The sequence below is a fragment of the Nicotiana tabacum genome, chromosome 22 (assembly GCF_000715075.1).
Source record: "Nicotiana tabacum cultivar K326 chromosome 22, ASM71507v2, whole genome shotgun sequence".
NCBI classification, from domain to species: Eukaryota; Viridiplantae; Streptophyta; class Magnoliopsida; order Solanales; family Solanaceae; genus Nicotiana; species Nicotiana tabacum.
Window position 1 is genome coordinate 6,944,674 of NC_134101.1, and position 26,248 is coordinate 6,970,921.

Below are 26,248 nucleotides of genomic sequence, written 5' to 3' on the forward strand. Positions count from 1 at the left end.
TTGCACAAGCTCCCAGGAGGGTGAGCAGTCATGACTGATGACTGTTATGACAAATATGAAGTATACACATGCCTAATATTTACAAAATTTTCCACAGCCTTTGGCCATAAAAATGATAGCTATCCCCTTGAATACAAAAAGGGCTATAATACATGGGATGATCTACGGGGACAAAATCAAATAGGATCCCCCTAGTGAGCAGGTGGAACAAGAGGCTTGAAGAAAAAATGAGAGGTAATTGAAGGGGGAAGGGGGAAAAAAGAAGAGGAGAGAGAGCCTGTACACCTACCTCTACATCTGTCCCTACCCTTCCTGAGGCCTCTAGGGCAACAAATACTATACAAAACACATAATTTAAGCGGATGATCCTCTACGACAGCAAAACCTTGAATTTCACCATCTCGTCCTGATGCGATGCCCTCAGGCACAATGAGCTTCGTCTGAACAATAAAATAAGCAAGAATGAACAACTTATACTATATATTATGCCATGTTGAAAATAGGATTAATCAAGAGCCTAAATTATCTCAACCAAAAACTAGGGGAAGTATTAAATCTAAAGCCTCATAAAAGCACGTCACTACATTTAGACTCGTCTTACTGGGATCTGATCATACACAATTCTTGCAGGTGTATTAAGAATTGACATTAATTATGGTATTACGAGTAGAAAGTTATGTTCCTTTGAAAGCATTTCAGGTAGGAGTATTTTTTTTAACCTTCCGATATCAACACCAGCTAATCGAGACCAAATAAAAATTACCTGTAAACTCCTGTTTCAAAGGCATGCCGAAGGAATCGACCAGTCGCGAAAAGAGCAATCCTTGATATTTTGAGTGTGCCTCAATCCGGTCTAGATTCGCTGTGTTTAGCAAACAAACTTCTATTCCCTGCTTGTAAAGCCTGAGCCTGATCTGAATGTTGCAATGGTGGCTGCTGCTGTAGTTGTTGCTGGTTTGACTGGGGCTGGGTCACTGGTGAGGGAGGCTGTAACTCGGAAGACTCTTGCTTCCATTGAACACTAGCATCAGGCCCAATAGGAGAAAAGTTTCCAGAAGATTGCCTTTGGCTTACCCCTTGGATGACTTCTGGCACTGTCTCGCTGCCAGCAGAATTTGTTGGTGGGGTCGCAATTGAATCGAATGATGGGACTGCAGCCTTCATTTGAGCAACCCCTGGGGCAGAAACCTCTGTGGCATTAGTTAAACTGTTGCAGTCCTGCAGGGGTGTTTTACCTATCTGTGAAGTGTCGCACATATTGTGCTGCTCACTTTGAGGTTCACAAGATTGCAACTTTGGTGGATCAGAATTCACTGACCGGCTCCGTTGCAGCCCACCTTGCAGAGCTGCTTGACTTTGAGTCATCAACTTTGGCTGCAGTTGCACCTGCGGCTGTGGATGCATCAACATTCTATGGTTGGAAGAACCTACAACCGAGGATGGAACAGATTGGTGGGGTGATTTAGGACCTAATACACTCGATGATGCAAGAGGTTGGATGGAGGGAATTTGCTGCTTTTTGGATGGAGGCACTTGGCCAGAATAAATCTTAGAGTGGGGTTGCTGCGGCTGACTCACCATTTGCTTTGCAGGCTGGACCAAGCTGCATCCTGGCCCTGAATACACTCCCTGACTTTGCAGTAACTTAGTGGTTTGCTCACCTTTCTCTGCAGATTGATTGAGTTGCTCAGTAGGAAGGCCATCCAATAAAGAGGGATCAATCTGCATGTTCTGATGTGTCATCATTTTCCCTCTCCCGACTCCCTTCGAAACTTTAGCTTGTTTTTGAGACTCTGACTGCTGGCGCTGTGGAAGATGGTGTCTGCTAGCATTTTGAAGCTGCTGCTGTCCTGTCTGATGTGGCCTTTGCTTGCCCATCTGAGTAGTTAAACTACTACCCCCAGTTTGTGCAGTTCGTCCAAGCCCATGAGCTGGAAATGGATGTTTTAGTTGATGCTGTGGCATTGGAGACATTGAAGCTGGGGATGCCAAAGGAGAATGTGATACTGGTGGAGAAGAAGATTGGGAAGTGATTTGAGGACTATTCTGCAGTGAAGATGATATAGGAAGATGGGGCTGCGTATGTGAGAGTTGCTGCTGCTGCTGCTGTAAAAGCCGCTGTTGCAGGTGCCTCTCTCTAGCTAAGCGAATTGCGTAAGCTTGATGGTGTGAGTTCGTGGCATGACTGGCCCTTTGAAGATGAGGGTGATGAGGGCTATGCACAAGTGGCTGCTGTGAAGATATAGGATGTGGTTGCTGATGATGAAGTGGGCGTGATGAAACAGGTGAGGGGGCCGTCTGGTTAGGGAAAGAGGAACTTAACCCACCAAAAGGAGGGACTCCTTGGCTGTTTCCTTTCTGGAGCTCAGGAATTTGCCTCTGAACTTCCTGATTCTGTGAAGGCTGCAAATGCAGGATACATACAGTGTCATCAAACCAAAATCCCAAAGAGGTGAGAGTTAAAGTACACAAGCAGGGAATGCATCAGATTACAGTTCCGAAAATCAGATATACAAACTATACCATCAGGGAGAGCAGAAAAAGCAGAATACTTATGTCAAGCAACAATATGAAAATTATAGAAGAGCAAAATATGTCACAGGACACTAAAAAGTAAAAACTACATCCCTTCAGTATATAAAGGTGAATCCACTCTCCAATGAAAGTCAAAATCTGCATCCAAGGGTATGGCCTAGTGGTCAATGAAGTGGGTGAGAACCATGAGGTCTCAGGTTCAAATCCAGCGGAGGCAAAAACACTAGGTGATTTCTTTCCATCTGTCCAAGCCTTAGTGGATAGAGTTACCTGATACCCATTGCCAATAGGGTGTAATAACCCGAAATACTTTTATATACTTATTAATTGTGAAATTATGAGACTAGAAAATTAATTTATTTTGTAGTTGTTGAAGAAGTACTAAGCTAATAGAAAATAATAGATTACAATATATAAGATAGCTGAATAAATAGCTAGTGGGCCTATTTTATAATTACGCATGCTAATTAGCAAGGTAGTAATTTTAAATAATATGGATAAACGAAGTGGGCTTTAAGCCCATATCTTATGCGGCTACTTTTAAGTTTAGGACATAGGGATTGGAATATATTTTGATAGCCTGGTTCTTTGAGAAAGAATAGTATCAATAGACAATATTGGGGAAAGGTTGTGACGTCGGCGTGAATACATAGAAGCTAGACTACTATTTGATTCCAATTACCAATCACTGTGTGAGAATCTTTGTGGAGAAAGCCAAGTTACAAGGTATGGTTATATGTAATTCTTACTGCAACAACGTATTCAATGGGATTGAGATGAAGTGATCACATTTATAATGATAGGTTTCAATGATTCGGTAATGATGGGCTCTTAGAATTAGATACAAAATTGAAGTTCTAACAGAGAATTCTCGCGTATCTATGCGGCAGTAATTGGGAATCTATCGCACCTTAATTTATTTTAAGCTAATTTTTCGAATATCTATTTTATTAGATATAGACAGGTTTTGACTTTTAGTCTGGTTATTATCATTGATATTCCTTACTAATTTATAGAAATTAAAGCTAAGTATCATATTTAGATTGATATATTAGAATATAATTTCACTTTAAAAATTGAGGTGTAAACATTGAGATTTAGCTTTAAGTCTGAAATTATGAAAAACAAGATTGAGTTGTGACCCATTAAGTGATATCGTTTATCAATATTTTGTATAGATTGAGGTCATTGAATGTCGTTTGGTTAGTGTTCTAGACGTTGCAAGGTTGGGAAACTTCTTGTTAGCGAAGTAAGTGAGACTTTAAGCATTGATGCTTGCTTTTCTAAAACCCGTTTTGAAAATGTGTTTTCTCTGCCTGGTCCATGTGTTGGGACAAGCATGCGCTTGGCAGAATCGGTGGTCTTAGACTAGCCGCAAATATATTATTTTATGAAAAATACAAAAAAAATTATTTTATAAGTCGTTTGATGGCGTGATACGGCTGTGAGCCATGATGTTTTTATAGTTTGATACGGCTATGAGTCATGGTGTTGAGTTTGATAGTTTGATACGGCTGTGAGCCATGATGTTGAGGCATTGTGTATGCCTTTGTACATCACCCAAGCATTGTGTATGCTTCTTGATATATTTGGGGCATTGTGTATGCTTCAGTGAGCATTGTGTATGCTGCTCCGTTACATATTTGAGGCATTGTGGTGCCGTTATGGACTCATAGATGTGTTGGTTAATTTATTTCATTGCAATTATGACAAGTCCTTAGTGTGTACTCTTGTTGGTTAATTCTTATTAACTTTGTTGATACATATATATTGAGCTATTGTATAATTATCGTATTTGCTATATCGTTCTTGTTGTGATGTATTTGTATTTTCTAACACTTGTTCTGGAGGTATTCAAAGTGGCGGGTCGAGGATCTTACTGGGTTATATTTATGTATAACTCACTCCTTACCCGCATCTCTATGCAGGTACTATTGCGGACGATAGAGCTAGTGGCTGAAGAGTTCGTTCGGGCCGATTCTGTTGCTGAGGTGAGCCACCGCATTGTTCGTGGAGGCTGTCACTGCAGCTTTATCTAATTTGTGTTAGTTATTTCCTTCTCTTTGGGGTTTGCATACCTGTCAGTTAAACTCATGTCACTCTGTTAGATGTTCCATGGTCTGTGTGGGATTTGAGTTAGAGTATTATTATTTGAGTGACCGTTGGTCTTTTTATCAATTGACTAAGGTATTGATTGGTAACTTTTTTGTAATTAATTAACGCTTTTAGACCTGCACTTATTGTTCTCTCAGTGTTTGTGTAAATGGTTAAACGTGTGAGAAATGGGTTCGCCTGGCAAGTGGTGTTAGCTAGGTGCCAGTCACGTCTAGGGGGTAGTTTGGGACGTGACAAAGTTGGTATCAGGTATCCCGTGGAATTAGTCGAGGTACGCATAAGCCTGCCCGGACACCACGGTTATCAAAAAATATTAGTGTCACAAAATCTAAGATTCTCGATGGAGCTCATCTAAATCTAACTGCCTTCACCTTCTCCATATTGTTTTTTCCTAATGTGGCAACAGCTTGATTTTTAACAGCATATCCTACCCCTCCTTTGCTCTCCTCGAGAATCCCCAAAAAGAGCTCCACTTTTCAATGGGCATTAATCTATCAAATGTAAATGAACCTAATCGACAAACAATTCATATTGCAGGACATTCATGCTAGTCTAATTAAACTTCTTCAATTCACATGTTGTTCAACACGATCATTTTGACCCAGGCTGCTTCAACAGTGTAGACCAGCTGAAACCATGTTTCACATGGTAACACTGGTATACTTAGGCTTGCCAGTTAAATAAGACAGGCCAAAGAGCATACTGAACGCACAGATGTGTTCTCTTATAAATTTATAAGTATTTTTTCCGTTATAAATTTATACTCTCTCCGTTTCAAAAAGAATGAACCAATTTGACTGGGCACGGAGTTTAAGAAAGAACGGAATACTTTTGAAGCTTGTGGTCTAAAACAATCCATAGATATTTGTGTAGCTATAAATTATTTTATTAAGGGTAAATTGGGAAGTTTAAAATAAATTGTTTCCAAATTTAGAAAGGGCTCATTCTTATTGAAACGGGCTAAAAAGAAAATAGATTCATTCTTTTTCAAACATGGGGAGTACTAACTATTATGCAAAAGTATCAAATACTGTCAAAGAAATTCACTTCAGAACTTATTCAGCATAGATGCCTAAAGTCAGGGTTTACTGGTTAAAAATGACAAGAAACTAACTTAGCTCGTGAAATTTCTTGCAGAGAGGAGAATGTATTTTCACCTATCATTTCATAATGAAGTTTAACAAACTCGAAGTTTTCATATATGAAATGAGTTAATAACTGCACTAACCTGAAGCAGAAAGTCAAGAAAACACAACCAACTATAGCTTTACCAATGGTGCGATAACAGATGTTAACCAGGGGAAAAGAGCAATTTGGAGCCAAAATTGACTTACCCGGATCATGTGCAAGATATCACGAGGTCTCAACATTGGATTCCCTTGATTAGAGCTCACTCCAGAGTGCATATTTACAGTGCTTGGCATTGCTACCATCCCAGAAGAAAGCATGCTCCCAGAATTCAGCACAGATGATGATGCAACTCCCTGAAACCCAGGCCTTGCCATTGGGCTACCTCTATTTAACCCAGACATTGTCCCCATGCTGTTGCCGCTGGGATGTGTACGAGCACCACCACTATCACTGCCTGCAAGAGCTCCAGGAGCAGATATATTGGACTGCATATTTCCTACTGATAACATTTGATTAAATTGCTGCAGTCTCTGATGCTCATCAACTGGAAAAGATGCAGATCTCGGAACAGCATATCTACCATCCCCGAGAGTATGATTACTCATATCAGCACTTGATGAGAAAATAACAGGAGCCAATACATAGTTTTAAGCTTAAACATTCATTACCTGACAGATGCATTTACCGGACTTGATGATGATGGAAAGTTGTTTCCAAGAATCATATTGGGGGATCCTTGCACTCCAGAATTTGCACCAGACGCAGGAACCAATGGTCCTCCACCCTGACTCGAGATAGATAACCCACTTGAGTGTGGACCTTCAAATCCAGCAGAAAGAAAGTCTGGACTAGACGAAGGTGCATCACACAGATCCAGAGGCCTTCATTAAACCAAAATAGTGGACCAGAAGAAAAGGGGAAAAAAGAGTTAACATCCAAGCTTCAGTTTGGCCGAATAGGAAAAGGCCGACTTCTGGATTACACTCAAGATAAACTTACGTAAGAATTGGTCCTCCATTCAGATTATTTGAACAATGTTTGGAAAGAGCAAGCATGTGAGAATCGTGCGGTTGCTGGAGTTGCTTCAAATCATGGTTACCACCCTTCATCAAAAAGAAACTAAACATTATAATCACTTAGAACTCATAAGTATATAAAGCAAATATAAAGAGAACAAGAGGTTACTGACTGTCCATACACACTGAAAAAATGAATCCAGTACTCTTCCCCTAATGCTGCAACTATTTACTCTCTTGTCCAACTATACCCAATTCTCCAATATACACTAGGATAAGCGAAACTGGGAAATTGTAATCGACAATCCTATGACGCTGATTTCTCCACAACAATTTTGATATCTTCGTACCAAAATCTGAAAACTAAACATGATATGTCTAGCCTCCAAGGGGGTGGCCTGGTGATCAACGAGTTGGGAATAAGCCTTAGAACCCAAGGTTCGAATCCCAACAGAAGTGACACTAGCTTAAGTCTTCCCATCTATTTAAGCCTTAGCAAACACACTTATCCGGTACATATACATGTGATGTGAGTAGGGTACGCAATTGATTAGTCCAGGTATACACAAGTTGGCTCCGACACCACCGTTATTAAAAATTTCAATGTCTGTGTCAGAATGTAAAATTTTCCAGTACTTAATCACAGTGATTAACACGATAAGGTTGGAGTAAAATTTTCCAGTACTTAATCACATCGAAATGAGTTGAAAGTATATTATCCAGCAAAATAAGTTATCGTGATAAGTCTTTTCCTTTTTATGATATAAAGCTCCGCAAGCACAGCGTACGACACTCACTCACTCCTTTGCCTGGGCAAGATCTGACAACTCCTGCCCAAAGATGAGGGGTTACAAATTCAGACTAGTGACAGCATCTAGATTAACAGAAAAAACTCTATATGGGAAGCATCAGAGCACCATTAAGGATCTATCTGGACAGCTTTTTGAAAAAAATGTTTGTATAACTAAACATCCAAGAATAGTTGTAGTTTTTGAAGATTTGCAAGTGTTCTATGAGTAGAAGAATAATTTTTCTTTTAAAAAGTCTTCGGAATTTTTTTGCAAGAAAGTTTTACAAAAAACTCAAACAAACACGTTTGAGGAACTTTTTTTTTGCAGGATTCCAAAAAAATTAAAAAAAAAAAAAAGAAATACTACAGACAAACGCCACCTTTAACTCTAATAGTTTGTAGCCAAAAATTTTAAAACTTGTGGCAGCATCTAGATTATTCTTGTTCGGAAATATGCCAAAAGTTATAAGATAGTTGATGTTTCCTTTTCTGTAACACAGGAAAAAAAAGGTCATCGTCAGGAAAAAAAAAGGTCATCAATATCTGCACGACAAGGCAGGTACTAATGATACCATGTCACTCTCTTCCTTGATTGATGAGTTGACCTATAGCATAATAATTGAAAGCATATAACGCAACATGTTTTCAAGGAAGAATATCCCGAACTAACCTTCGCAAAGGATATAAAATCGTAGGCCAGTTTGCATGTTATGAAGTTTTAGGTCACTTTGCATGTTATAAAATCTTATTCCACTTCTCCGAACTAAGTCGATTATGCTAACACTTCATTTCCTAATTTCCTAATTAGAAAAACAATTTAATCTTCATAACAAAAGTTAAACTAGGAGCTGAATTTATTAGACTTCCGACGACCAACAGAACATATTGTGCATATTTGAGACATTAAAAACCTAAACTATGGCAGAGACTTGACTAAATTATAACCAATCACATTTTGCAACCCTACAACGCTGACCAAAGGTTGCTAAAAAGGCTAAACTGGCAGGCTAGAACTGTTAATTTACCTAACATGGCCAAGACACAATTTATAGATAAATGCTAGTGCAAGAACATACCTGAATCCTCCGTAAAAGATATTTCTTCCCAATCAAGATGATCTTCTCAAAATGCGATTTGAGCGTATCCTCTTCCATTGGCCCCTGCAAACGCTGAAACAGCTGTCTGGCACTTCCCTGCATGTGTTGATTCAAACTGATTTATAAAAACCTTTGAGCTCAAAGAAACAACGGAAGTAAACAAATGTTGAACCTTGGGAATGCCAGGTAATGTTGAAGGATATGGTTGAGAAGATCCTGAATCTTCAGCACTATCAGCGCCATCACCACTAGTTCTGTCCATAAGTATTTTATGGCGTTCCTTGCACTCATTAGGTTTGCGATATATACACTGCATGAATTGAACATGACTGCTTAAAAGCAGTGAAAAGGTAATAAAAAAAGCCATGATAAAAAAGAAACATTAAACACAATAAAGAACGCCAAGATGGGGTAAAAGCGAGTTCTGTGTACGTCTAGCTAAAAGATGGTATGAAAACACGTAACTACCGCTCACCTTGAATTGCAAGGTACTGTTGATGGCATCACTTACAAGCTCCCAATTTGGACCCATGTCGTGCACCAGGACAACAAGTGCCTAATTTGAAGTCAATTCCTTTTATATGCATGCTAGCCAAAAGAACTACAGTACGAATAAGCAGAAGAAGGTCCATATCATATGCATAAGAAACCAACCTGGTCCTCAAATAGTGACCAAGGACTTCCTGAACCTGGCTGTCCTGCAGGCATCTGCATGAGATTGTAGATGATCAAATTCGTTTTCCAGATATTATCTAATATATTTTTCTTTAATCAGCTAAACCTCCAAACCGGCATCCATGCAAACAAATGGGCAAAATTGAAAGAAGGAAAGAGATTCTAGCTGAGATAAACTTAAGTACCTTCAAAGTTTTGGCTTTCCTACTCCGGTCCCTTCCACTAAGCATCCTAATAAGTTTATTCGGGTTGGCCATGTTACTCATCTGGGAGGCAACTGGAGATGGAATAGATCCACCAATAGGGGCATTATTCTCGAAAGAATTTTCAAGTGATTGCCTCAGCATCTTTGGCTTCTTTGCATTATGTTGACCAAATAAACCTTCAAAATGTAGACAGCCCTTAACATGACAAGAAACACACTCCATATCAAGCTCTAAATTCGATGCAAGTTAGAATAAGTTATACCGCTGCTACCATTTGATTCAAGTTGATGGCTCTCCAATCTCTTTCTGGAAGGATCTCTCTGAAACTAAACAGTTCATGATGAATTCAACAAGTATTACATTAAATGTTACATCAAATACATATAGACCATCGACTAAATACGCTACCAAAGAATCTGGTATCAGGAAAATGTACATTAACAATCTCATTCTTAAAATATGGGCTACCAAAACTGACAGCTCTTGAATTGCATCAAGAGGTAATATCACATCTTCTCTAACATACTTTAGTCTGATTATCCAATTGCTCAAGACATTTACTACATTGTGTTTCCTATAACCTCAGTCCCAAAGAGAAAACAAGGAAAATGGGATGGAACACTTTCCAGAAAGCAGTCTAGAAATCTTATTACATTTGAGTACGCTTTTGAAATCGAATTTTAATTTTAAGTATGGTGCCGTCCCTTGTTGGTTTGCCGTAAGAGTTTGAATTGAACTTATGAATAACTTCTGACTAATCTGAACAGCAGAAATCATATGGCTCCCCAACAAGGCTTCCATAGTAAAAGAGGGTATACAACTAATATTCAGAGATATGGGCATAAAATATATGATTCCCAGCCATTTGCAAAGGCACCGTAGCATTCATTCTAACCTTGCTTAATCTGGAGAATCCAGGTATGTTTATGTAAGAAAACAGCTCATTCAAATTCCTTAAGATAAGATGTAGAAAGACTTGCCAAGAAAAGATAAGATGAGGAAAACATGAAACTACAAAACCGATTACCGCCCCCATCAAAAGAGGAATAAGAAAATACGCATACAGATGCATAGTGATAGATCAACAACCCAGCACATCAGAGAAAAAGGGGGGTAGTTATTTCCAACTTGGACAGGAACTTTTGGAAAAAGAGAACAAGATTGAAAAAATGATCATGAATGTTAAGTAATAATACCCCATGCTAACGAAAAAAATACAGAAAAGGAAGAAAAAGATTGAAGCACTATGTTAAAAGAAAACAACTCAATTATAAAGTTATTCTAAGGCAGCAATTAGTGGATCATTTCCTAATAGAGGTCTAACTAGCAAGTTCAGTATCATCAAAGGGACCTACACATATCACCTAGGGTGCCTAAGCACCCGTAGGCTCAGCAAAAAAATTGTGCATCTAAAAAGCCTATATAAAAGACCTGTCACACACCCCCCCCCCCCCGGGTCATGAGTAGCGAAGGGGTGTGGTGTGTTGGAGGCCCTGTTGAGATTTTTTTACACATCGAAGCTTGAGTTCGGATTTACTAAGAACCGGAGTTCAAGTTTATTTCAACCAGGACTCATCTTCTCCTTTTTACTTTTCTTCTTTCTAGTTTTTTCTCAACCAGTAGGACCCCTCTACTTTTATCTTTTCTTTGCTTTCTTCTTTTTTTTTAAAGTCCTTTTGTAGAGTTTTGTCTTTTCAACAAGAAAAACCTCTTTTTTTCCTTTCTTTTCTTTTCCTCCGTTCTTGTTTTCAGTCTATTATTTTTGATAAGGTAAATTGTATTAATCAAAAGGGAGAAAAAAAGCTCCCGCATACAAGAAGTATACAAAAAGTAGAGAATTTACATCAGAACATGATTCTCTACAAATGACGCCAAATCTTCTACACAAGTAGGTGCTACATGTGTGCACCAGAAAGCGATCAAAGATAAAAGACTATTCTTAAGATGTGAAAACGGAGACTCAATCCCCTCAAAAACTCTCCTATTTCTCTCTCCCCAGACTAACCACATGAGAGCTAACGGGGCGAACTTCCACGCCTTTTGCTTGCTTCTTCTACGGAAACCGGCCCAGCTATATAGCATTTCCTTTACAGTGTTTGGCATCACCGATTGAACACCAAAAAGATTCAGGATTGCCCTCCATAAACCCCAGGACACAGGGCAATGCAGCATAAGATGATCAACTTCTTCCCCTGAGCTTTTACACATGTAGCACCAACTAACATGTGTAATTCCTCTCTTTCGCAGATTTTCAGATGTCAAGATCACTCCCCTCGCTGCTAGCCATGCAAAGAAGCACACCTTCGTGGGCGCCTTAGGAATCCAGATCGATGAGTATGGGAAAGTAGCCTCCTGTCTCACCAACATACTCTGGTAGAAGGACTTTACGGTGAACAAGCCATCATCACGCAACCCCCATCTCCAAGAAACATAAGATGGATGGGGCATATCTTGCCCGTATAGCAGTGCCAACAAATTTTGGAGCTCCGCAATCTCCCAATCTTGCATGTTCCTTCTAAAAGAGAGGTCCCATACTATCCCCCTTCATGCTCCTTGCGAATTTGTTGGACCATCAATTCCTTCTGGTTTGAAACTCTGAAGACGTGGGGGAAAGAGACCCTCAGAGTAGCCTCTCCACACCACCTGTGCTTCCAAAAGCTGATTCTCCTTCCATCTCCCACCTTGTAAGTGATGTTGCCATAAAAAGCTTCCCAGTTCTTCATGATGTTCCTCCACATGCCACACCCGAACGGTGCTGTGATTGCCTTGGTCCTCCAACCCCCTCCCGTGGAATCGTACTTTTCTGCTATGACCTCCCTCCATAGAGCATGCTCTTCTACCCCGAATCTCCACAGCCACTTCCCCAGCAAAGCTCTGTTGAATACCCTGAGATCTTTTACTCCAAGTCCACCCTACTTCTTTGGGGAAGTGACTGTCTGCCAATTCACTAGATGAAACTTTCTAGTTCCATCTGCCGCATCCCGGAGAAAATTCCTTTGAAGCCGCTCCAGTTTTTCTGTGATGCTCACAGGTGCTTGCAACAGGGATAAGTAATAGGTAGGGATACTTGACAGAGTGCTTTTAATAAGCACTTCCTTACCGCCTTTTGACAAATACCGTTTCTGCCAGCCTGCTAATCGTTTTTCAACCCTTTCAATGACTGGATTCCAAACAGTAGTATCCTTTTGCAAAGCACCCAATGGTAGACCCAGGTAGGTAATGGGGAGAGAGCCCATCTTGCATCCGAGAACATGAGACAAAGCATCAATGTTAGCAACCTCACCCACCGGGAAAATCTCACACTTGCCGAGGTTGATTTTGAGTCCTGATACTATCTGAAACCACTGCAGTACCTGCTTCAGGCAGGTCAACTGATCCATATCGGCATCACAGAAAACTAGGGTGTCATCCGCAAAAAGCAAGAAACCTCTCAAGAAGCCTCCACTCGCTGCACGATCCATCATTTTACTCAGAGCATCCATCACTAAAATGAATAGTATGGGGGATAGGGGGTCACCTTGCCTGAGCCCCCTGGAGCTGCCAAAGAAACCACACGGGCTACCATTAACCAGGACAGAGAATCTGACTGATGAAATGCAAAACTTGATCCATCCCCTCCATCTTTCCCCAAACCCCATCCGTTTCATAATGAAGTCCAGGAACTCCCAATTGACATGATCGAAAGCTTTCTCAAGGTCCAACTTGCACAGTAATCCGGATTCTCTATATTTTTCCTTCTGGAGTCTACAAGTTCATTTGCCACCATAGCAGCATCCAGGATCTGCCTACCTTCCACAAACGCATTCTGGGAGGACGAAACAGACACGTCAAGAACCTTCTTTAGTATGTTGGAGAGCACTTTAGAAATAATCTTGTAAATGCTCCTCACTAGACTGATAGGCCTATAGTCTCTGATACAAGATGCGCCTTCTTTCTTAGGCACAATGGTAATAAAAGAAGCATTGATACTTCTCTCGAAAGCACCATTCACGTGGAAGTATTCGATGGCTTCCATCAACTCCCCCTTAACAGTGTCCCGACAGAGCTGGAAGAAGGCCAAGGAGAAACCATCAAGCCCAGGGGCCTTATCACCATCACAGCTCGACACAGCATCGTGCACCTCCTCCTCCTCGAAAGCTCTTTCTAGCCACTCATTGTGTCCCTCCCCTATGTGGTTGCACTCTATTCCCCCCAAAGTAGACCTCCAACTAACTTCCTCTTTGTATAAGTTCTCATAAAACCCCACTATCGCCCCTTTTACCTCCTCTTCTCCCTCGATCCTCACCCCATCTACAACTAAGGACTCTATGAAGTTTCTCCTTCGATTTGCAATCGCAACCCTGTGGAAAAACTTAGTATTCGAATCCCCCTCCTTTAACCAGAGCGCCCTTGATTTTTGTCGCCAACTAGTCTCCTGAGCTATTGCTAGCTCGACTATTTCACTCTTAACCTCCCCCAATCTCACTTTCTCAGATTCATCTAGCTCCCTCGCCTCTTCCCCTCTGTTTAATTCCCCCAATTCATGCATAAGCTCCCTGATTTTGACCTCCACCCTCCCGAAGACCTCCTTGTTCCACCTAATAATATCTCCCTTGAGCAATTTGAGTTTCTTCGACAGACGGAATGAGGGTGACCCTGATACCCCGTAGTTGGTCCACCATTCTTTCACTTTGTCACAAAATCCTGGCACTTTCAACCACATGTTCTCGGACCGGAAGGGAGCACGGACCCCCCTCCCTCTGCATCCATCTAGCAAGATAGGCAAGTGATCCGAAGTCAGCCTAGGTAAAGGGATCTGCAACACATTCGGCATCAGCTCATCCCAGGAAGACGATATCAGAAATCTATCGAGTCTGGACCTTGAGTTTGAATCCTCCGCCCTGGCCCAAGTAAACCTTTCCCCTGACAGAGGAAGATCAATGAGAAAGTGATCATTGATGAAGTCAGAAAACTCCTCCATGGCCCTCGAAATCAAATTGCACCCTAATCTCTCCTCCGGGAATCTAATTGTGTTAAAGTCTTCCCCTAGAACCCATAGAATGTCCCATTCCCCCATAATATTAGCAAGTTCCTCCCAGAAAGACACTTTGGACTCTTCCCCTACCGGCCCATACACTCCCCCAACTCCCCACTCCACCCCACTCACTCTATCTTTGACGAGAGCTGCCAAAGAGAAAGCTCCCTTCCTAATCTCCTTTACCTCCAAACTTCTATCATCCCACATAAGTAGAATGCCCCCGGCACTTCCCGCTGCAGGGACCCAGTCATATTTCACCCAACTACCTCCCCAGACACTTCTCACGATCGCATCCGACAAAACTTCCATTTTGGTCTCCTGAAAACAAACTAGGTTGGCACCCCACTCCCTAACTCTCACTTTGATGATGGCCCTTTTGTTTGGGTCATTCATCCCCCTGACATTCCATGAAAGGATCTTAACTTCCATAAGCAACAATAGCCCCCATTTCCCCACCCCCCCTTGACGAGGTCCCTTTCTCCATGTCACACACTCGACCCCTTCTCTGATACACCACTACATCCCCTATTTTATTTTGATTAACACCTTTACCCAACTCCCTCCCCGCGCCTTCGTAACAAGGTTGTTGCTCAATCTCCCTCAACAGTTCCAGCACCCTTTCTTCCTTCCCTTCAAAAGAAACACCTAAGAACTTCCCAAAGTTTAATAGTTTATCCTCCATCCATAAGGACATGTCCACTTCTCCAATCCGTGACGAAATTGGACATGCGTCTTCTGTAATTACCTTTTCCTTGCCCCTACCGGAGGAATGCAAGATCATAGCATTGCTAGTAGTAGGAACTCTAGTTGCAAGACAAAGATTGAATTCTTCAGAATTTGAGATAAATAAATATATCAACAATTTAAAGGTCAATTAATTTAACTGAAACAAAAAACGTACCAAAATTGAGTTATTCATTTCATCAAATTATCTAATTGATAGAGGAACTTGCTTGGCTTGTTATTTTTTCTATTCAATATATGTGAATAAAGAGAGAGAAAATCGAACTTATTGTTATTCTGTAAGGGTTAAGCTAATAACATGAACAGAAATTAATCCAAAACTGACAAACCCAACAAAATGCACGGCCTTATCTGGTTTCTATGGTAAATGATAGATTTACACTAAAAGTGGTGGTGCATTAGCGACTTCGAAATCCTTGGTCCGCCTCTGAATATCATCACATTTCAGCGGATTACTGAGTCTCAATGTTGAATGGAAAAAGGAAATTACCTGGTTGGTTTGATAATTAGAATCAACATGCCATCTCTGCCCATATGCAGAACCCTGCAACAATGAGAATGCAAACAGCTGGCAATCTTAGAAAAGGTGAACGGCATATAATTCAAATTCCTTAATTTATCTTCTGAGACATAGCAACTTGTCAAGTACCAGATGCTTTGCTTTTTTCTTCTTTTTAGGTTTTGATACTTCAGCAGAGTCGAACAGTAAATGCTTTTCATAGTCACCCTCAGATTCAACTTCCAAGCTATTCATCTGAGATCCACCATGCAATGTACTGTGATCATCCTGAAATGAACCGCTATCACCACTTGAAGCATCTGTTTTGGTTGGAAACTGAACACATCCAGCTGTTGATGCACTGAAGGGACTAAGAACTCTCTGCCTTGAAGCAGTACGCACACGCTTGGTTGGAATAGACACATTAACATTGCTTGCTGGTCGTTTCCCCAGAAGCATAGATTGATGAGGGCCAACTCTATTTTCCACACATTGAGTAAATAGTGAATCAGCACCAACATCATATGGTCTACCACTGTAAGCCTTCAGGTGGATCTTCCGTGTCTTCTGGGGAAGTCTTGATGATTTGCTACCTTCTAAGGCAACTGACCTATGATATGCACTTGTTTCTCCTTCATCCCCTGCACAATCTTGAGATCCAAAATATGCATGCACAAACTCATTGGTCAAAAAATTTAGCAACTGGAAAAAACAGAACGAGCAGGAGACAAATCACCAAAAATACAAAAAATAAAAATAAATAAGATACCTGCAACTGCATCACATGCAGATGTCTCCACCTCCTCTTGCATGCTACTACCTGTCCTCTGGAATTTCAAATATTATACCAGAATCAACAAGTACGGAAAAAACATAAAAGCATACAGCAAGAGGTAGCATAATCCTTACAGGAACAAGGTTGGATTGTATACACAGCATCAACAAGTAAGATGAAAACATAAAAGCATACAGCTAAAGCTAGCATAATCCTTCAAGGTTACAAGGTTGTCCATATACAGTAAAGTTGCAACTCTTTCTACTTTATCTCTAACAGCTTGTAGCTGCTGGCATGGTGGTGTTTTTAGTGCTAGGTATTGATAAACCAACTCATTCATGTAAGATGTTGCTGTCCAGGATTAGCAGTCTTAAAAACAGATATTACCACCAGAAGAACAAAAGCATACGCATGCAGTGGAAGAAACTCATTAAGTTATAGCACACAAGTAGGGAATGCATCAGATTAGAGTTCCGAAAATCAGACATACAAACTATACCATCAGGGAGAGCAGAAAATGCAGAATACTTATGTCAAGCAACAACATGAAAATTATTGAAGAGTAAAATATGTCACAAGACACTAAAAAGTAAAAACTACATCCCTTCAGTATATAAAGGTGGATCCACTCTCCAATGAAAGTCATAAAATCTGCATCCAAGGGTGTGGCCTAGTAGTCAATGAAGTGGGTGAGAACCATGAGGTCTCAGGTTCAATTCCCAGCGGAGACAAAAAATACTAGGTGATTTCTTCCCTTCTATCCAAGCCTTGATGGACCGAGTTACCTGGAACCTATTGCTAGTGGGAGGTAGCAAGTATCCTGTAGAATTAGCCGAGATTCGCGCAAGCTGGCCCGGACACCACGGTTATCAAAAAAAAAACATTAAGTTTCGGCCTTTAGTACTAAAAACATATTCCCCATGTCCAAAAAGTAAATGTAATTTTCAAGTAAATGACGTCTAAGATGCTAGAGCTTTTGCCGCTCACCAGAACGTCAATTGGGAGCAAGAAATGCAGCCACACAACTACCTTTTTCACAATTCGTAGCCTAAGTGCAGAAAACCAAACAATCAAAGCTGACTGGATTAAGCTGATATTATATTTTTGTTTTCCTTCTATAATAACTGAGCTTATCAATTATAAAATAGATCTTCAAGAAACGTCAAAAAGATCTCAACCAAGCTACTGACCACAAACCTAAAGACAATAAAAGTAAGCTAGGAGTAGTTTTTTTATATTATTTGATACATGGTGAAGTAGGAAAAGTTATTCTCATTGAAACATACTGCCAGAGCAAGAGATCACATTTCCCCATGTTTTTCCATTACCAATCAAAGGTACATTGCATATTTTTCATGCATCCTGGTGTTATGCCAAGACTAAATTCTCAAAGACCAACACTAGCCAAAGATTATTTTTTTTTTATAAGGAAAAATATATTAAGTGTGAGACCATAAAACACAGCCAACTCAAGAATACTGATCTAACTTGGTTCCCTTACTCCAAGACCAATTTCTCCCCAATACATAAGCTACCTTATTTAGCAAACCATCATTTGTCAGCAAGTTCAATTTCAAGAAGTGCAGCCCATCATAAGATCAAAGAAAGCAAGTATACATCTTTTCCCCTCTGTCCACTCATTACTTTAGGTATTAGCCTCTTGGGCATGAATAGATAAACTTCTCCATATAGGGATAATCGAGCAAAAGACTAAAACAGTAGGATGGCTCCATCCAATACCAATTAGAGCCAACTTGAGTAACCAAGCAATGTCCTCACAACAAGAATGTAGGTCAGTTCAGTTGGATTCCCTTCCTGAAAAGGCCTTGGATAAAAAAAGTTGGATGATTGATTATGAGTCGCTGATACTTGTTTTCACACAAAGGTCAATAAATTGTTATGATTGGAGCACAAGTTGCTATTCAATATTGCAGAAGATGTAAAAGTAAAGCTGGCCAAATTATAATGGTCTATATGCTTACCTCACAGAGTTGCACATGAGATTCGATAGATATTCTATAAGCATCCATTGCACCAAGCGGGACAGAGTAGAAGAGGTTCTCCTGCATGAAAGATTATGAATATCAATTACTATGATAAGCCAACTAAACAAGGAGCACTGAGTATAACCCCAAGAAGGAACTGATTTAAGCCGTAAGGAAAAAGTCTAAAATATTTTCATGCCACAACAAAACGAGATTTAAAGAGATCAGTGGAGCACAAGAAGAGAGGCAGGTTCAAGTTTAACATGTAAACACATTCATACCTCTGTCAAATGGTCTTCCGATGATGTGTCCACAATTCCCCCGTCAAATATCCTATCTGGAGTCAATGGCGCCGCAGCTTGACTTTTTGGAACATCTGAGTCATTGTACTTCAGAAATCCCATAGCATACTTCCCAATAGCAATAGGGTAATCTTTTTTAGTTCTTGGGAACTCCATTTTTTTGCTTTTCCCCTGCCATAAGATATGAAATAAGCATAACAAGGATCAAATGATATCCCCCTTTCCTCTCTTCCTTTGGATAAAAACTACAAAAGGAACTTCTAGAAGTTCTACTTAGTTCAATTCGTAGCTTACATTTGCTCTAATTGTGTTTCATTTAATTTCGACAAGATGGACAGCTAACAGTGTGAGGAAACAAACCAAAAGCCTATCCCAACTAATATAAATTTCATTTGCCTAGAAATCAGATCACACCTGCTCTTCTATCCAAAGAACTTTTAATCTACCAACTCAAAGTTAGTCCACCCTATTAAATGAATGGAAAGATTTACATGGTAAGTAAATCACAAGATTTAGGATCCTCGGTCAAATCCTACTAAATAGCATACCAAAACCAGATCTAAGCATTTAAAAGGGCAAGGAAAATCCTGTGAATGCTATAATCAGACTTTTATTTTTAAGGATTATGTGAAAAGCATACATAATTAGGCAACAAAAGATCCCACAAACACAATTTAACCTATTGGTCCTCCCTATCTTTTTTTCCTAATCATGTGTTTAAGCATCAACTCAAAACCAGAGAATGCTAAATGCCTACATATGCCTACATCAGAGAGATTAGAAAGGAGCATATCATATCAACTACTCAGCAAAATATGCACTCAGAAATGAAGGAAGCTACAACTGTCCATATAAACAAATAGGGATATTAACCCGATGGGCATAAAACAATTAGCAACGAGATAACAAAGACCAGTGATGAGCCCTTTTCGCCTCCTTAGTGCATGTTCTTCCTGAAAAACACATAGACGTTGGGAAGAAAACAGAATAAGCTAAGATTGTGCTAAATTACCCTATATACCTCGATAGAATGCCAGAAATCCATGACATCTTTGGCCAGGTTGTGAGCTACTCTTTTTTGCTCCCAACTACGATTTTGTTCTTGGAATCTCAACCGTGAGCTAAAAGCAATTTGGTGACATATTTGACCTGCAGCAGTTATCTTCCAAAGACGTTCCTACATGAAAAAATATTCTAAATCAGGTAAGTGCCTAAACCTGGAAAGAAATAATGAAAATACTATTCCAGAATCAAAAGAAAACTAAATCCTGTTCCAACAATCCAGGACTGTGCATTTTGACACATAGCTAGAAAAGAAGAAAGGGGAAAGAAACATTAGAGGCGAAGATCTACTAAGCTCACACCTGAGCAAAATCATTTGCCAACCAAGCCATTTCTTCAAGTACATAATCCCATTGAGATTTTCGACAATTCTCAGGTTGACAGGCTACAGCAGATAATTCTGCAATTCTTTTACGCTTCGCCTGTTTGTTACATTACATTAGATCTACAACGTCAGATAAAAAAGTAATAGCAAGATCTCTGCAAGCTTGAGTAGATGAGGATGTGAATTATTTTAAAGGTCAAAGAGAACAACCTCTATAACATGTGCCTCTTTCAAGATCGAGTCTTCATCAACCTGGATCCTAGGTGCTTGTCCCTCGGGAGCAAGATTTGAAACTCTAGGCTGTGATACACACTCAGAATGCTTTGGTATACAGGAACCAATCGTACCTTGAATACCGACATTACAAATATTTTGGGAGTTGGAATCGTCCCTTTTAAGCACACTATATTTTCTTACGGTTTCCGATTCAGATGGGCCAACTTCTTCCATTCTTTCCAGGATATGTTTATCTTTTACCTCACTTTGCAAATTAGATACAATACTGACACGTTCTTCTGGTGATTTAGGTAAACAACCATTACTTTGGTGATCGCGTTGACCAGGATTAAAATCCTCATTATTTAAACAAGTATTGACATCAGCCTTCATCTCGTTCTTTACATTAACATCACTTCCGATAACTGGCGTCCCTTCTGGCACTACCAGTTGTTTGTTTAAGTCGCCGTTGGAATCCAAAATACTCAAATTGGTACACATTTCACAATCATTATGTCCATCTAGACTGAGGCTAGTCTGGGTGCAAGAAGATTCTGAATCTAAACCCTTTGTTCCCAATATTACACCACTATTTTCAGCTTCATTTGGGAAGCTTGGCTTATTATCATTTCCACTACAGAACCCATTCATTTGGACGGAGCTAGCTTGATTATCAACCTCCCTTTCAGATGTATGTGGCTGACAATCAAGACCAGCAGAATCTACCCTTTCCTTTCCCAATGACAATTGAGGCCTTTCAGGAGCTTCTTGGATAGGCATTTCCTGGACACCAGTGAGTGAGTTCTGATCATGTTGTCCATCAGGCAAACCTCTGGAAGCACTGGCATCAGGAACAGTATCCAACATATCGTCTTTCTTAAAGCCAGTATTTGACTCTGGTTTAACACCATCTACTTCCAAGTGCACCTGATTATCAGAAGGCATAGACTTGAGAGATATACCACCATTTGGACTAGGCAGCCGTGAAATGTTCAAAGAAGAGTTCTGGTCTTTATCTGAATCAGAAACCGGTCCTTTTAACTCTTTGGGAAAATGTTGTGAAGGCAAAGACGTGCCGTGACCACCACGAGCTATATCAGATGAACTTGATCTAGCACTGTCGCGATTCGGTCGGGGCCTGTATCTTCGCTTGTATGCTTTTCTGGGGATGTCAAAAGCAGTAGCGTTACCCAATTCTTTTGCATTTTGACTTTCATTAAACTTAGAGGACTGCCCTGATGGAGTAACATTGCTCCTACTGGGATGTCTACAGCCCCTATCACTACCAACAAATTTATTTTCCCCGTCAAACAGCATGAGATTGTCAGCACTGTTGGGTTCACAAAGCTGAGGAGCCCCAGGTCGACCGCTACTTTCAGCCGAGTCTCCATGAGGTGAAGCGGTAATTGCACGACTACCTTTTACTTCACTGCAATGCCAAAGGGAAAATTAGACTACTGTAACCAATACAGGATTAAGAAACAGTAACACAACACCTGAGAGATTACCTGGTCACGAAATGATCCGGATGTTTATCTGGCAGTGAGGTGGATTGAACACTAGGTGAAACAGCATCCCCCAATTTGAATTCCAGGGGATCGCCACCCTGCAAGAAGTATCCAGTCATGTCAAAGCTACAAGAAAGAATATCTGAACATCTAACAAGAATTAGACAGCCTTCCATACTTCCTCCAGAAATTCTAACTGCCTCCTCCTTTCCTGTAGGCCATCACACTCCTGCCTGTTAACAAGAAAGAATCTCACCATAAGTATGGACAGAGTACTTTCTAATCATAAAACTCGACATAGGCAGGTGAAAAAAACAGAGTATGCTAGCATTACCTTAGCTTTGCATGGACCTTCTCAATTGCTGCTGTGCGCGGAGAACTTTTGGTACCAATACCAACTCCGCCTTCAACAAATCCTCCCATGGAATCAACCCCGGCATTGACTACGAGATCAGATCCAATACTACATCCACGCATTACCTCCTTAAAAGCTACAGGGTGTTGCCCTCCATAACATAATCCTTAATCAAATACCTACAAGCAAGAGAATAGTAAGATGCCGTTGAAAAATTAAAATAACACCAATGGAAGTAACAATGGTATCATTATATATTAGCAACAAATGTTTTTGATTTGTATCATTACCTATTAGCAAAATTGTACGTCTTCTTTGGATATGATAAGGGGAATGACTTGCTTTAAGAATATGTTTGGCTGTAGCATACATGAAAATTTCCAACTTATCACTTTCTGTACCTCCATGAACACGATGGCATTAAAGTTTACAGTTAAGAGTGTTTAATTTGACAAACACATAAGCATGGCCTAATGCATTTCCTTGGACATACAATTGCAGTGCTGCTTTTCCCTTCCCATCTCACCTAGCTTTATTAAAAAGTTGTATAGCCAGCAATTTTCACGCTCATGAAATTGAGAAACCCTTTGAACATACCAAGAAAATCAATGACATCATGACTTCTGATAAATTACCTTAATTTGTTAATAGAAGTTCGAAAGAACTGTTCAAACACAGGGGATCATAGAATTTACGTGCTAAACTATTGCTCTCGGATGCAGCATGGTATAAGCAATAAGTCCCTATACATCATATGTAACACCCAGTTTTTATTCCCAGCATAACTCAACACATCGGCCGAAGTGCTTGTTTAAGCCAAAAAAAAGAGAGCATGTTTTTTTTTGATGACCGAGAAATCCGTCTGGGGCCGATCCTTTGGACCAACCGCAGCCTTCGAAACTCGGTGGATAATGGGCCCGCCCCTCTACCCTTCTCCACTTAAATACCAGGCTTTGCTTTGCATGGTGTGGGGGCTTGAACCTGTGACCTAAGACACAAATCCACCACCCTTTGCCACTTGAGCTAGGCCCTGGGGGCAAAAACCGAGGATATGTTCTTAACTAAAGTATATAGATTGGACGAAAGGTTGAATTCTTATGAGTAATCCACATATGGCTACTATCTCAGAAACACCTTTACCAAGGAGAGAAAAAAATTAACAATATGTTTCAGAAGGAATTATAATTATAGCAGATCTATGGCTAACCTATTACATAATACTTGCTCAGGCAAAAGACATACTAACAAAATCAACTCCTTTGGACATAATACGGTGAAATGTTTCTCTTTAGTGGTGTTGGGAGAGGGGAGGGGGAAGCAGCACATGACCACATGCAAGCAAGAGACAATATCCACAGGAACAAATCTTTGGAGTTAATACTGCACAGAGCAAAGCAGTTTTATGTCGGACAACTAGGCATGTGCTACGAGGAAGAAGAAAGAACAGATAAAACTTAAGGAGAAATAAAACAGAACAAAATATAAGTTACTAAATGTAAACAGAACAAAAAATAAGTTACTAAATGTGCACATTCTCGAACAGGTTTCCTTTTTTAGCATTTCCTGTTAACATGATAAAAGAGAAACTCTGCATTCGGGTGCAGGTGCATTTACATGGATTTGATTGCTCATAGCTGTAGTTCATAGATATCTGTTAACCGTTCAATCTAACAAACAGTTACTATATCTCAATCTCTCGAATGCAGCTGTTGGAGAAAAGCTCATTATGCTGCATGATTGGACAGTAAAGCAGATCGCAATTTTAAGACACAAAAAGGGAGCATTTTCCGCGCACTAGTGTTCATATCTCATTCATTTTCTGCAAGCACATTCATTTTGTGATCAGCAGCTTCAACATTCTGGATAAAATCCCGCGAGAAAGACGAGTCTTAGCTACGAGATATCTCACTTTTTATCATGCTCACACAATAACTCCTCGCATTAAATTAAGCTCTTATTACCACTGAACATGCAAAACTTACGAACAATTGAAGCAAAATGCAAAACTACAGATTGAAAATTCAGAACTTTACATTCCCCAATTAACAAATAAACCCTAAAAATACCAATTCGAAAAATTCTAGGGTTTGCACGAAAATGAACAGAGTCCAAATTCTAGGGTTTGTAATGCTTGTGAACCAAAATCAATACCTGAATTGCAAATAGTTATACCCGAATTGCAGATGGGGCTAGCAATGGATCGCCCCGAAAACTTTCTCCAATTTCTAGGGTTAGGTACTTCAATTCAAAGCAGGACACATTTGCCCTAGAAATTGAGAAGCCATGGAAAAAAATTAAACTCTCCTATAAGGTTCCTATCTTCTATAACTGCAAAATACGTGCGTATAAACACATAAATACGTATGTTTGAGCGTATTTGATCATTGAAAATGCTCCCTGGATCGTCTTCTCGTTCGTTTTTCTTATTTTCCTCTTCTATTCGTCCTCGCAGAGTAGTGGGCTGGATATTCAAATCGGGTCAATTTGGGCCGTTTTTTGCCTCGCTAAATTTATAAATTGCATAACATAATGTCCTTCTATAGTTTATTTTTTTATATAACACACTATCCTTCTATAGTACTATTCTCTTTTTCATGTTCCTTCTTTTCCATTTTGGGAATAATACTCTTACCATCATTTGATTGATAACATTTTTTTTTATAATAATTGGTAGGGTGTTTATGGTTCGGTTTGGATCGATTTTTTTCTAAAAAGAAATCAAACCAATTAAGTTAATTTTTTATCGATTCGGCTTTTTTTGATTTTTTGATTTTTTCGGTTATTTATCGGTTCTTTTCTTAAATATGAGATATACACTACCAAACACATATTTCGGCGACTATATTTTCAACGTAACATTATCAAACCAATTGCTCTTTGAGAAATCTATCATTTATCAAGATATATTGATGATAATTGAATCAAATGGTGATGAATAATTTAAGTACTCAATTAAAAATTGATTATTTTTAACATGAAATAAATTCTTGTACTTAGCAAATAAAAACTACCAATCGAACTGGAATGTAAAGGCAAAGAATTATATTATTATAATAGAAAATTAAAGAACTAGACTAAAAATACAAACGACTAATACGTACCATAAAATTTTAGAAATTTTATATAAAAATCTAAATAGCTACTTCTATAGTCGGTTTGGTTCGGGTTTTTTCATTTATTTTTTTTATTAAAATCAAACCCAAACCAAATTTGATCGATTTTTAAAATTCAAAACCAAAACCAAACCAAACCTAAAAAGTATCAATTTTTTTGGTCGGTTTGGTTCGGTTTTCGGTTTGGTTCGATTTTTCGGGTTTTTATGAACACCCCTAGTAATTGGAGTGTTCGGATCATTTTGCATGCGCTCCAATCCTCCAACTATTTGATTTGATGATTGGCGATTTCTCACCAATATATGCATTAGGCAGATAAAAAGGAATCATCTAGCACTTATATTGAAATTTAATATAGTGATATTTGAGTCACTTTGCATACACCTCAGCTATTTGGCCGAATATCTTCTACCTCTTATTAGTATAGGTATTGGATAACTCTACCTACCATGTCGCATGTAAGAAAATATCTATAAAAAAAATTATTATATTAGAATTTCAATTCTAATCTCTCGAAATTTTCATTACTTCCACTAGAGATGAACCTATTACGCACTCATTTATTTATAACATTGTATATCATAGTACATTCTATATTAGAATTAATATATCTGTGTATCTAATATTTTTTTTGAGTTGCATTAAATTCTAGTTTACATTTGATCACGCTCAACTATGCCTTATAAAAATGACTAAGCGGTCGTTGCAAATATATTCTAGTTAACAAGTCCGGAGTCGAATCCCACAGAGAATTAACCTATTAAGCACAACTACTAGTCTCG

General features: G+C 39.5%; 1 protein-coding gene across 7 annotated transcripts; it reads right to left on the bottom strand.

The window, feature by feature from the left end:
• On the bottom strand, positions 1-24,839 carry LOC107795267 (chromatin modification-related protein EAF1 B). Of its 7 annotated transcripts, none has more exons than XM_075244688.1 (24): positions 24,505-24,839; positions 22,644-22,712; positions 22,333-22,532; positions 22,177-22,231; positions 21,999-22,096; positions 20,485-21,919; positions 20,252-20,371; positions 19,909-20,064; positions 18,867-19,058; positions 18,583-18,663; positions 16,595-16,652; positions 15,976-16,475; positions 15,817-15,870; positions 9,828-9,885; positions 9,545-9,741; positions 9,339-9,392; positions 9,160-9,240; positions 8,857-8,994; positions 8,664-8,780; positions 6,781-6,884; positions 6,450-6,662; positions 5,985-6,357; positions 764-2,403; positions 1-440 (listed from the first exon to the last, which is right to left on the bottom strand). In XM_075244688.1, exons 3-23 carry the CDS (start codon positions 22,473-22,475, stop codon positions 844-846), a joined length of 5,787 nt encoding a protein of 1,928 aa, XP_075100789.1. In that variant the 5' UTR covers positions 22,476-22,532; positions 22,644-22,712; positions 24,505-24,839; the 3' UTR covers positions 1-440; positions 764-843. The 7 variants fall into 7 exon arrangements, with proteins under 7 accessions (XP_075100789.1, XP_016473354.2, XP_016473353.2 ...); XM_016617868.2 differs by having other exon boundaries at positions 9,828-9,891; XM_016617867.2 differs by having other exon boundaries at positions 19,900-20,064.
• Positions 24,840-26,248: the final 1,409 nt, after the last annotated feature.